Below are 11,870 nucleotides of genomic sequence, written 5' to 3'. Positions count from 1 at the left end.
CAGTAGCACCACAAGAGTTCATCAGAGGGTCTCCGAGCTGTGGACCTATATTTGTTACACAGGATTGTTACAGAATTGTTTCTTAAGTACCAGCACTCTGAGTACTTTAAGTTGTGCTTTCTCTTCCCTCTGTGAGTAAATCTACAAGTGACAGAAGTTTTATGTTGACACTATGAAATGATTTGAACATTTGTGTTTCATGCACCGCTCTGCACCACTTTGGATATGATTTAGTTGATGATTTATTATTTCTGTACATCCAGGGCCGGCCCAGCCTAAAAGCAGACTAAGCAGTTGCTTAGGGCCCTGAGGCCACCAGAAGGCTCCCAAGAGCCCACACATTTATATTGAAAATCATATAATATGTAAAGTTTTACTGGAAACAGAGCTGTGTGTTTACAGCCGCCTAAAGATCCCTCTTAAATGATTACATTTGTTTTTATCTATAGTAACAAAATATCTGCTGCTGCATTTGTTTTCGACTTGAAATGACCTATGACTGAGTTCTTACTCTAATGGACATGACATGCCAGGATAAAACAGTGAAGCGAGCTGTTTTTGTAAAGGATGTATATCTGAGCGACATGAACACAGCACAATGAGTCAGCTTAATCAACTGCTTTTGATTGTTTGCTTTTTCTTTGACAATAAGCCATCAGCCAGGCTTCTGTGAATGTTTAGGCTCCCGCAGTTTGCTCCCGTTATCAAACTAAGTCACAATGTCTATGTAATCCCTCAGTCATCCAAGTCTGATCCTAAAAGACTGAGGGATTACACAGTGATGGTACATCCTCTTATGGAGAAGATAAAAAGATGTACCAACACCAGCGTGAGAGCTCCTCAGGACCCCAGTCTGCTGTTTATCTCCATCTCAAAGACACTAACCACTCCTTTGAAGATAGTGAGGTTCAGATCCATCAGAGGTGGAGAGTACTCAGTTTCTCCAGTAGGCAACTTTATTTTTTTTGGTAATAGTGTTCTGACACCAGACCTTTACTCTTACTTGAATAAAAGTCTTTGCTGAAGCACTACTTACATGTTTGGGTTCTGTTCTTGTGATTGTGGTAGTTGTGATATTCAGGATGTTTTCAATCTGATGTTGGTCATATAAACACAAATACAGTGTCAAGGTGATGAGAGCAGAGTCATAATGTGTCAAATGTGAATCATCAGTAGCTGATCAGAATACATCCACTGCCGGGGGCCCAGACACATCCAGCTTAGGGTCCTCTGAAAGCTTGGGCCGGCCCTGTGTATATCCTTAGAAAATAGCTGATTTTGTGCATTATTTAATGTTTGTTTTTCAGATTAGATTATGGTAAGATTTGCTTTACACACTGGGGAAATTTGTCTTGTGTAAAGATTAACTTCAAATTATAAATCAGATGTTACATCCCGACAGTTACTCTTACTTGAGAATTACTTTCCCCAAATACTTTTACTCTTGGACTTCTACTTTGTACTTCAACATGAGTAATATTATTTTGAAATAACGTTTGGCTACTCTCTGGCCCACCTCTGTGTTTAAATGTTACTGATTCCTACTTTGACTCCACACCGGTGAAGTGCCTGACTGACAGAGGTCTGAGAGAGAACAGGACACAGAGGCTGAGAAGTCCAACTTCACACAGATACAGAAAGTCAAAGGTTTGATTGTGACCAAAATGAACAAACACACACATTTATATATGTTTATTCTTTTGGAGCTTTGAGAGGAGAGCAGCTGTGACAGAGAGCAGAGAGAGAGGGAGGGGCTGAAACTGGAGATGCAGCTAAAGCATCTCCAGTAAAATATATATATAAAAAACCAAAACAACAAACAAACAAAGAATTTATGTACTTTTATTTTATTAGTCAAATAACCAAAACAAAATATCAAGTTTTTAGTTGAAAATTCACAGAGGAATGAGGCAAAGGTTTGCAAAAAAAGTTAACTTTTAAATTAAATTAGATTAGAGTGCATTGACAACAGCGATGGGATGAACTTTGAAAATGTGTTTAGTTAACACCAAAACACCATGATTTATGTTACACAAGTTTGGAGTTATTTTGAGTGTATTTTTTGTTTACTATCGTCCAAATGTGACATTCATAGTTTTAATGGCTTCACTGAGAATCAACTATGTAAAAATAAAGAAGAAACATAAATGAAAAACTGTGTCCAAACTGTTGATGGGTCGTGTGTCTGACCAGAGAACATTTCCCATAGTCACACGTGTTCATCTGCAGCTTAGGACTCGATTTACATTTGTGTGCACTTTTCATTCACTCGTCTGTCACACAGGCACAGCCGTCTTGGGACAAAATGATGTTTTATACCACAGCAGTGCGGGCGCTCAGCAGTGGGCGGGGTTGAGGGGACGGGGCTGGGCAGATTCACAGGTTGGAGGGGGCATGAACACATTGGGGTCACTGATGCCGAGGCGCAGGTCAAAGAAGCGTGTGGAGGTGGTGACGCTGGCGTTCCTGGTGTAGGTCTCCTGTACAGGGTAGCAGTCCTTCACAGTGTACACACCCACCCACGTCTCATCTGAAGCACAAGAGAGATCACACCAGATGTTATTCAAGATTTTAAATTCCATAAACATGATCTAACTCTGTAAAAATCGTAATGCTGATTTATTCTTAGTTACAAAAACATTGTATGTGTCCTGTATGTGGGTGAAAGCTCTGTCAGCCCAGGTTCAGTTGTGATTGTAAAACCTTTTCAACTGTAACAGTGCAGGCTACATACATTTCCTTTGAATATTGTCCATTTAAACTGCACAGTTATAAATTAGGAATGGGAAATATAATAAATATTATATCAGCTGATTTGAGATGTTTGTAATGTCGGTATATTTTTGAAACTGCCTCTGTCTCCCAATGTGACAGTCCCAGTTTGTCCTCAGTGGATCACATGCATCTATTTACCACATGTGTATGCTGGTTTCCATAGTGATCATATTGCTTTGCCTAGAATGGTTCAGTATGGCTTTAGATGTATGTTTTAGCATTTATTATGTATGTGTGAAACACATGTGTTATTATTGTGAGCAGGTTGCCTCTCCACAGATCTGACCAATAACTTGGCCTTGTGGTTCCACCTGCTTATCTCCATGGAGATAGACCAGTGTAATGCCACACTGTGGAACATAGGCAAAGTAAAAATATTTGATGAAACTCTACATTGTGTGTTTAAACAGACTAGTGAGGAGGGCATAAGCAGCCATCATGTGTGAAAGAACAAACCTAAAGGGGCCAGTTGTAATATATCCCAGATAAATATATCATGTAATGATTTTTTTAGTGAACTTCACTGATTTTAAGTTTTGAAACATTGATATTAACATGGGCAAATATTGGTTATTAGTCATAACAAATACTGGATATTGGTTTCAGCTGAAAAATACATTGCATTGGGAGCTGTGAATGTGAAAGGAGCAGTCGACACACAGGGCAGTGTAGGAGCCAGGACTCACGCTGACGGGCAGGCTTGCGGTCAGACCATTCCTGGACCTCCACACTGTCCCCGGGACCCCCCACCGTGTACTGGTCCTCGAACGTGGAGTTGTCCGGGATGTCGAAGGGGTCCCAGGACTGGCTGAGGGGGAGTTTAGCGCACTCTTTGGTTTTCTGGTCGATCTGGAACATCACAGCGCTTTGGTACAGGTAGATGAACTCGAAGTACCTGCGCAAACATCGGAACAACAAATGTGAACATTAATAATACATTAATACTGCCTTCTCCAATCCAAATCAAAACTACACTTGAGAATAAAGTGGGGTATGTCTGTGTGATGACTTCATTTTTAATAAAGTCGTTTAGAATAGGGCTGCAAGATTAATCAGCATCCAATTTAAAGTGTCATTATTTCCTCCACAAAAACTAAATCTCCTGTCTTATTCTGCAACTGCTAAACTTGTAGTTTAGATCTGTAAAAACATGTTCTGAAATGTGATTCTTTTTTGTCAGTTCATACTTTAGTCTTTCTGTAAAATATGCACTGTTTTCAGGAGATGGACATAAAACAAATGCAGGGATTGAGCGTTGAGATTTCTACTGGTGACTCAATACGGCAGTAAATTGAAAACTGTCCACTAATAATTCAGAGGAACAAACACATTTTTTCCCTGGGAATTCTCTAAAATGGTGTGGCTTTTCTAAAATAACATGAAGGCCTTATGAAGCCGGCTGTGATAAAATTCTTACTTAAGTTGCCCAGTCCGCCAAGTCAAGTGTGTCTTATTGTGCAAGTTCTACGTTTTCACATTTGACACATGGAATGTGTCTCTTTTCCAACAGATGTGACCAATGAATGAATCACATTAACAACTAATCACTAAGAAATTTGGAACCCACAAAATTAAGTATGTTATTGTGAATAGTAATTTAACCAAAGCATTTTCATACAGAAGGGCCCTGACTGCAGATGACTGAAAACAGTCTGCACAAGATTAGTGCTATTCACAGCAACATAACAATCTATGTTTTTCTGCAAATCAGGATCAGGATCCTGAAGTGGTTAGAAGGTCACGAGGTAATCCTGTCAATAAGAATTCCAGGTAAAGCATGGCAAAGAAAATGGAGTAGAGCTTTGAACCTGGGTGAGTATCTTAAAGTTTTTATTTCCAATGATGACATTAATGATTAATGATAGCCTTTCCTGTCTTAAAATTGACTTGATTTACCTTATACTAAATAGTTAGATCTGTTTAAGAAAATGATAGACTGATACCAATTAACACATGGCTGCTTGTTAATTCTCAACAGGTGATGGTCCATTTTATTTAAAGCATGTTGTAAGACACAACACTTCTGGTCAGACCCATGGTGACCTAAACACAGTGCCTTGTCTCTAATAGGACTTTACACCTTCCTCTGGTGGTGCAGACTGGTAATTCAGCCTCCTGCGTCTTGTACCCATTGTATTACCATTTTATAACTTTTGAATTAGTCATTTATTTTTGCAAAATTGAGTTTGAATGGGCAAGTCTACAGTGTTGTTATTACGTGTCACCAAGAGCTCTATTATTTTTAAAACTTTGCCAATTCTGCAGTTTTGTATTTTATAATAAAGAAAGATTATTTTTGGCAGCTTGTCTTTATTCCAAAAACAGACTATTGTTGTCCCATTTATTTTAATGGGAATATGTGCATTTTCCCACTGTTTCTGCTTTTTCTTTGGCCCTCTCTGTTTGTTCTACTTTTGTGGTTTGTGACTTTTTTGTAAATATAATGTAGTCTATTCTGGAGGATTCTGTGTAGCCAGAATCCTCCAAAAGAGACTAGACTAGAAAGTTACACAAAGAATTTGGAGAATGACGTGTGCGTAAAATGATCTGTGTTCAGATGTTGACTTTATAAGAGGTCATGTTGTTCTCGCGGGAGTAGACTGAACACAGTCAGCTTGGCCTACAATAAACAATGGCTTTATTTTTATTTCTTACTTTGACTTCCTTGGCGCGTCTCACTAAGAATCTCTGTATGTATCCATGACTGACCGTTTGGATGAGGCGCACGGCGCACGTACCTCTGACAGGGCGTGTGCTTCTTGTGCTGCTGCAGGACCCGGAGCCGCTGGTTCGGGGCGTCGTAGGAGACCGCGACACGGCTGTTCCTCCCGGTGCTGTGGTCGTACTGCACCCAGCGGCCCTCCCACTGTGTGGGGGCAAGGCAGGGCAAGGCTGCGGCAGAGGCCCGGTACTGCGAGGTCAGTACCACGGAGAGGACCAGGAGGAGCACGGGTGGCATGGCGCTAACACGGTCAGCAATGTGCGGTCGTGTGCGGTCCCGTTAGAAAAGCACCTGCTGTGTGGAAATAACGGGAGCGAGAGACTTCCGGTGATGCCTTCATGCCTAAAGCCCACGGTATCCACGGTAACAGAGCTCACCATTCAAGTCGTGTTGGAGCAAGTTTTATTTATTTATTTTTTATTTTTACTGTGCTCATTTAAGCCTATCCCTTAAGAGACATCGGAATTATTTAATCTGTACAAATTATTATTTGTGCAGATTTAAAGGCTGATAATACCCTGCGTTTTTTGTTTGTAATTAGGTCAAAAACAATTAAGACCTATTCTGACAAATATTAACATTATTCATAGATGAAAATGAATGCATAACTTTGCAACGTGGTGGCGCTGTTCTGTTCCAAAGCTGTAAACAAGTGTCGCAGAGTGATGACGTATGATAATGTGTGACCGGAGACGCGCATTGGAAACGTGCGTTGTGCTCATCAGGATCAGGCTGCTGAACATGGCAGGCGATAAAAACAGCGCAGAATTGAACTTGTCCCTGGAGCAGTCAGACGATGAAGCGCCGGAAGAAATGAATTTTGAATCGGCGAGAAATGAGGCTCTGCGCCGCGTGAAGAGCGCCCTGGAGACGGCCAAAAGGTGAGACACGGGTCTGAGCTCACGCAGCATGGCAGCATCAGGGCTCAGCGGTGGAGCAGTGTGCGATGCTCAGCTTAAGTACACTGGCCCGTGGTCAGGGGTTGATAGAATAACTATTCAGAGCTTGACATTATCTATAGCCAAATGCCACTAGTTTTACATTTTACATTCGTGCGTTTTCTCCAGTCCTCATAACTTTAGTTTATTTTGTTATATTGTAACTCATATTTTAACTATAACACTCTCATAGCCTCCATTGTCGTTAATCTTCATTCACTTCACACTCAGGGGTGGTAATGTTGTAGCCATAGCTGCCCTGGGGCAGACTGACCGAAGTGAAGGTGCCAGTCTGCACCATAGGCCCCTCCAACCACCACTAACCGTTCACGCACACACCACTTCCATACTAGGTAAGGTGGGTGAAGTGTTTGGCGTATATATTTTTAGTTAATGTAATCAACTAATTCGCCATTTGTGGTATTAGCTGCCCATAACTGCCCTGTTGATGTTCCAGAGAGAAAGAGCAGCTGAAGGAGAAGCGGCGGAAAAGACAGGAGCTGTTCCAGGAGCAGAAGGTGACACTACTCTGCATCACACATTAAAGGGACACCACAGTATGGCATTAAACTTTACTATCTGCATGGAGACAAGCAAGTAACCGTACAGGTCAGATCTTACCTATAAAACCACTCACAGTAAGAGGCAACACCACTCAAAGTAAGAATGTTTTTTTCCAATTTGGTTTTCACCCAGTAAAACCTATACTCGGACAAATGCAAGTGAGATAAGTATAATGCCATGCTGCAAATTCAAGGCTAAGCAATAATCTCTTCCTTAGCTGAGCAGCCAGTCCCTTTTACATTCTGTTCAAAACCAGAATGGTCTGGAATTGGACCATAGAGCGTGACAAACCTCCATCTTAACTTGAGACGATCCAACCACAGCCGCTAATTTGACAGACATCTCCGTTACAGACAAATCTGCCCTGTTTCTCAGTCTTTTGCTATGTTTTAGTTTTAGTTGTTGTTTTTTTTTTTTTTGCAATGTTTGTTTGTTTTTACATGAAATGACCATGCATCTCCTATTGGTTTTAATCTGCATGTCAGTCATGTCCAATTGAAATTGAGGCAGCATGTGGTTCTGGCTGGACAGGTAAATGACTTCGACTACAAAAGCATGTGGCAGACCTCTCATCAGAAAAGTTAGATAGTACACCTTTAACCATTTAAACTCTGGGCTCACTCCAACGCTAGTAATGGCTGTGTTACAGAAAAGAAGACTGCTCCCCACAGATGTGCTGGACAAAGTGGACTCTGTCACTCCACAGTAAGTTCTAGTGCCCTAGCCAGTGATCGGAGTTTAAAAAAATATGTGTCCACTGAAGAAGTCCCTTACCAATCTTCAGGTTTATGGGGCCATTAGCTAAACTAGAATAATGGACGTTGTCACTGTGAAATAATGAGGTTCAGCTTTTGGGCCTTAATGTACTATAGAAATAATCATTTGACTGACTAATCTACTGACTACTAAAATAATCCTTAGTTGCAGCCCTTGGTGCTTGTTCGTTCCTTCAAAATTCTTGGCAATCTAGAGTGATGTAATACATTTCAAATCCCAAAACTTTTGTAAAGCTAATAATAACAGTTTGAAATTGTCATTTCAATTATGACTCAAATAATCAGGATTTTCCTTCATAATGAAACGGCATTTTAAACATGCTATACTGGAATACTGGCTACCACACCACAGTCTAATATCACAAAATAAACTATAACTGGGGAACTCAAAATGATTAAACAGTCCTACAGTCATGTAACATGTGAAGTAACAGTTTTTATGTGTCTCCAGGCAACAGGAACAAGGTCAGGATGAAGGTACATAGTTATGTTTATGTCCAGGTATAAAAGCTTAAACTGTTCTAAAGCTGTTATTGCAACAGTAACTGTTGTGTATTATCACTTTCAGGTCCAGAAAAACAAGAGGAAGAAAAGTTATCCTCTTCAAGAAGGTAAGCACTGACATGTGTTGTAATTATCAGAAGCCAATACCAAAGTCACCTTACGTTAAAGCTACGCTGTGTAACTGCTTGTCTCCATAAAGATGTTTTTGCATTGCTTGGAATGTTTGACAGAGTGGCATTAAATGTCTATATAATATTTATTTTACTTCAGGTGCTCAGAAATATTTTGATCTCTGCAGGCCTCACCTGTAAATTGCATGTCTTCATGGAGATAAGTTAAATGCCACATTGTGGAACATTCCACTAAAGCAGTAACATCTCCATGGAGACAACCTGATGAGCAGCAGGTACCTTTGAAAAGACAAGTTACACAGTGACAGTGCACCTTTGCACTGGTATTTCTCCCTATGCTTGGGCTGTATTCTGTGATGATGATGATGATGATCTGTTAAATGTGTGCATACCCCTCAGCCTGATGGAGACTGTCACCGTGACTACAGCTAAGCAGCAGATGTCCTACCAGCAGCAGGCTGCTCAGAACTTCCTCCACTCACGGTTCTATGGACCCGAGAGCCGGCGCACCACAAGTGAGACTTTGATGATCACAAAAAATATTTATAAACTATTCACCCTTTCACACACAAAGTGTCCTTCCTTGAGCTTTTGTGTAATAGTACACAAATGTCAAGGATGGACACTTTCCTTGGAATGGAAGGAAATGATCTACTACCAAAGGCAAGGTACCTGAGCTTTGGGAATCAAACAGCCAAACCCTGGACAAATGCTCTACCAAGTGAGCAGATTACACTGTAGACACCAGAATGTTCTGAAAAAGGATAAGATTGTTGAATGTGTTTAGCAGCTTAATGTTGAAAAAACAGTCCCTTCACCTGTGTCGTATATTTAATAAAAGTGTATCTCTGTGGTTGTGTTCAGACAACGAGCTGCTGTCAATACAGAACAAAAAGGGTCCCAACAAACAGGCTGCTGCACAGTTCGTCAAGAAGAACTGGGGTAAGTGGCATTTAAGGGAACAAGGGGAAAAATCTACTACATCAGGTCATAAAAGTGAGTTTAAACCACAGTTACAGGCTAAATACATTTAAAGGGCCCTGTAACGTTTGGTGGAAGTGTCAGCCACCTGCTTGTCTATATGACAGTGTTATTGCTCTACCTAATATGTTCTTGAGTATTGCATTACATTCTGTGCTGTATAATCAATACCAGGCAAACGGGTGGCAACATCTCCACTAGTTGAATAGTGTACCTTAAACTAACTTCCACTGACAGTTTGGAAATGTTAGGAAAGACAATTCTTCCTCAAACAGGAAGGAGATAGATGATATCTGAGGCCCTCATATCTATAACTTCATCCTCAGACTTAAAGTAAAACAGAAAAAAAATAGAGCTAGCCAGGGTGCTAATAGGTGTGAAATCATTCATTAGGGGCTTGAATAAGTATGACTCAGGCACACTGCACACTTAGGGTAGCACAATAGACCTAGCCAACAAACAGAAACTAAACAGTCAGTGTGTTAGTTTCAGTGTAGTTCGCTCCTCCCTTCAGACAGATATAAGACAGTTTCCAGCAGTAATCTGACCAGAACTGAAAAAGCGGCTTGAATGAGCAGCCAAACATCTTCACTCTTACAAGTTTTTGTCCATTTGACAGATTTTATATTTTTCTTTTGCTATGTACTTTTTAGTTTTGTTAGACTAAAATTATAGTCAAAATGTATACTAAAATATCAAAATCGCATATAAATACAGGTTGCACACACATCTGCTCTTAGGCCTGTTACTATATTGACTTATTGTTCCATATGAAAGCCAGAAGAATATGTATGTTCTTTGCAATAGTGAGGAGATTTTTGCTATTTTTATGTAAGGAGGTCATAAATTATAACTATTTACTATAGTAAAATAAAATAGCCATTTTTCTGATGTAAATGAAAAGGCGCCAGGGTCCATGGCGCTGGAAGTGCGCCCAGGATCACTTCTTGTTTGGAACATGGCGGCTAGCCGGTTAGCTATGTCCATTTATATAAAGAGTCTATGGTTGTTGCAACTCAGGCTTGTTAATGATCCTCTCCATTTAAAACAACTGAGATTATCCTGCTTTATTTCAATGTCATGAAGTGTTTTCAATATGCTGATCTTGTGTTTGTAGCGTCTAAAGAAAAGGCCAAAGCAGAGAAACTCAAGCAGCGCTGGCTCCACAAGCAGAAGATCTTGTGAAGGTTCACTCTCGCTAAGCCTCGAGATCGACATAAGAGATGGCAAAAGCTCTGTCCTGAGCTCCTCAATGAACTGAGATAGTTTAAGGACACATTATGCAACACTGACTTTTGAGAAATGTTATAAGATTGTTCCCAGATCAAAAACTGACCTGGAGTTGTATTATGCTTCATTTATGCTTCATACATCAAAGGGTATTTTACCTTTGTAAGGTATTAACTGCTAACACATAACATATTTAGATCACCCTGTTACCTTTGTTTTGAAAATGCAATATTTGCCCAAAACAATGTATTAACATGTATTATAAGTTTTGACTTTTTGCCTTTGCTCTCCCCGTTAAGTCACTCCCCCTTCAGAGCACTATCACAACACATTCAGCTGCTCCCACTAATGAAACTACTGCACATCACATCAGGTTTGCCAAGTTTCTGTGTAGTTTATCATGTTTTTCTATGTTTATGGAGGATTTCTACTGTCAGGTTCATTACAATTGCGTGCTTATATTAGCATACCGTCAAATGTCTTTTGCCGTTTTTCATGGTTCATTCCTATTGCAGTCATTATTTGCTGTGCTAATACCAAATCTCTGTATAGGAAGATCATCTGATGTGTTTATTTTAAGTTCTAATGCACGAAACACCTGTAAATGTGACAGATTATTTTGTTATATTTGGATATCTTGGGGATTTATTATTTTTTATGGGAGCAAGTTTCTACAGCCTATTTAAACAAGTATATGAGCCCAGTGCAGTTGGGCTACAGAAAAAATATGGCAGAGATATCCGCTAACACAAGAAAGTAATTGTACAAGTGCCAATGTTTCTGAATTAAATTAAACTTATGTTGTACTTGATTTAAAATGTTATTTCAAAATACTAATTTAACGTTGTATATGATTTGAATTCTGTTAAAATGATTTTCTGAAATACTGCAATATCAAAGTTATTTTTACTACGAAGATGCAAAACCAATTTAATTTTAATACTAATGGAAAGGATTAATGATAATATAGAAATTCTCTTTCAAAGAACTGCATGTTATGCCCTCTTAGTTTTAAAACTACAATCACAACTGAACCTGTGTGTCCAGACCCTTAACCTGCAGATCGAGACAAGTTTGTCTCATTCTCTGTATGAACTGGCCTCATGTGAAAGCTCAGAACCTCCAGAATTCCGAGGGTTTAGGCTGTGAACATTCAGATCAGAGTTCACTGCTGGATTTCAGCACTGAAACTGGCAACCTGTATGAGAGGCTCATTCCGCTTTCTGATTGGATAATGGTCTTAACCAAA

At 39.8% G+C, this 11,870-nt stretch overlaps 2 protein-coding genes across 2 annotated transcripts; one reads left to right on the top strand and one right to left on the bottom strand.

Annotated features, from left to right (window-relative positions):
- Window positions 1-1,827: 1,827 nt before the first annotated feature.
- epdr1 (ependymin related 1) lies at window positions 1,828-5,872 on the bottom strand. The gene is made up of 3 exons (XM_033982571.2): window positions 5,514-5,872; window positions 3,462-3,670; window positions 1,828-2,530 (listed from the first exon to the last, which is right to left on the bottom strand). The coding sequence occupies exons 1-3, from the start codon at window positions 5,732-5,734 to the stop codon at window positions 2,337-2,339; spliced, it is 624 nt and encodes a 207-aa protein (XP_033838462.1). The 5' UTR covers window positions 5,735-5,872; the 3' UTR covers window positions 1,828-2,336.
- Window positions 5,873-6,177: 305 nt separating this feature from the next.
- nol7 (nucleolar protein 7) lies at window positions 6,178-11,455 on the top strand. The gene is made up of 8 exons (XM_033982717.2): window positions 6,178-6,378; window positions 6,893-6,953; window positions 7,649-7,704; window positions 8,227-8,252; window positions 8,344-8,386; window positions 8,810-8,925; window positions 9,275-9,352; window positions 10,509-11,455. Exons 1-8 carry the CDS (start codon window positions 6,239-6,241, stop codon window positions 10,574-10,576), a joined length of 588 nt encoding a protein of 195 aa, XP_033838608.1. The 5' UTR covers window positions 6,178-6,238; the 3' UTR covers window positions 10,577-11,455.
- Window positions 11,456-11,870: the final 415 nt, after the last annotated feature.

Source organism: Periophthalmus magnuspinnatus, chromosome 17 (assembly GCF_009829125.3).
Source record: "Periophthalmus magnuspinnatus isolate fPerMag1 chromosome 17, fPerMag1.2.pri, whole genome shotgun sequence".
NCBI classification, from domain to species: Eukaryota; Metazoa; Chordata; class Actinopteri; order Gobiiformes; family Gobiidae; genus Periophthalmus; species Periophthalmus magnuspinnatus.
This window is presented reverse-complemented; position numbering and strand designations above follow the sequence as displayed.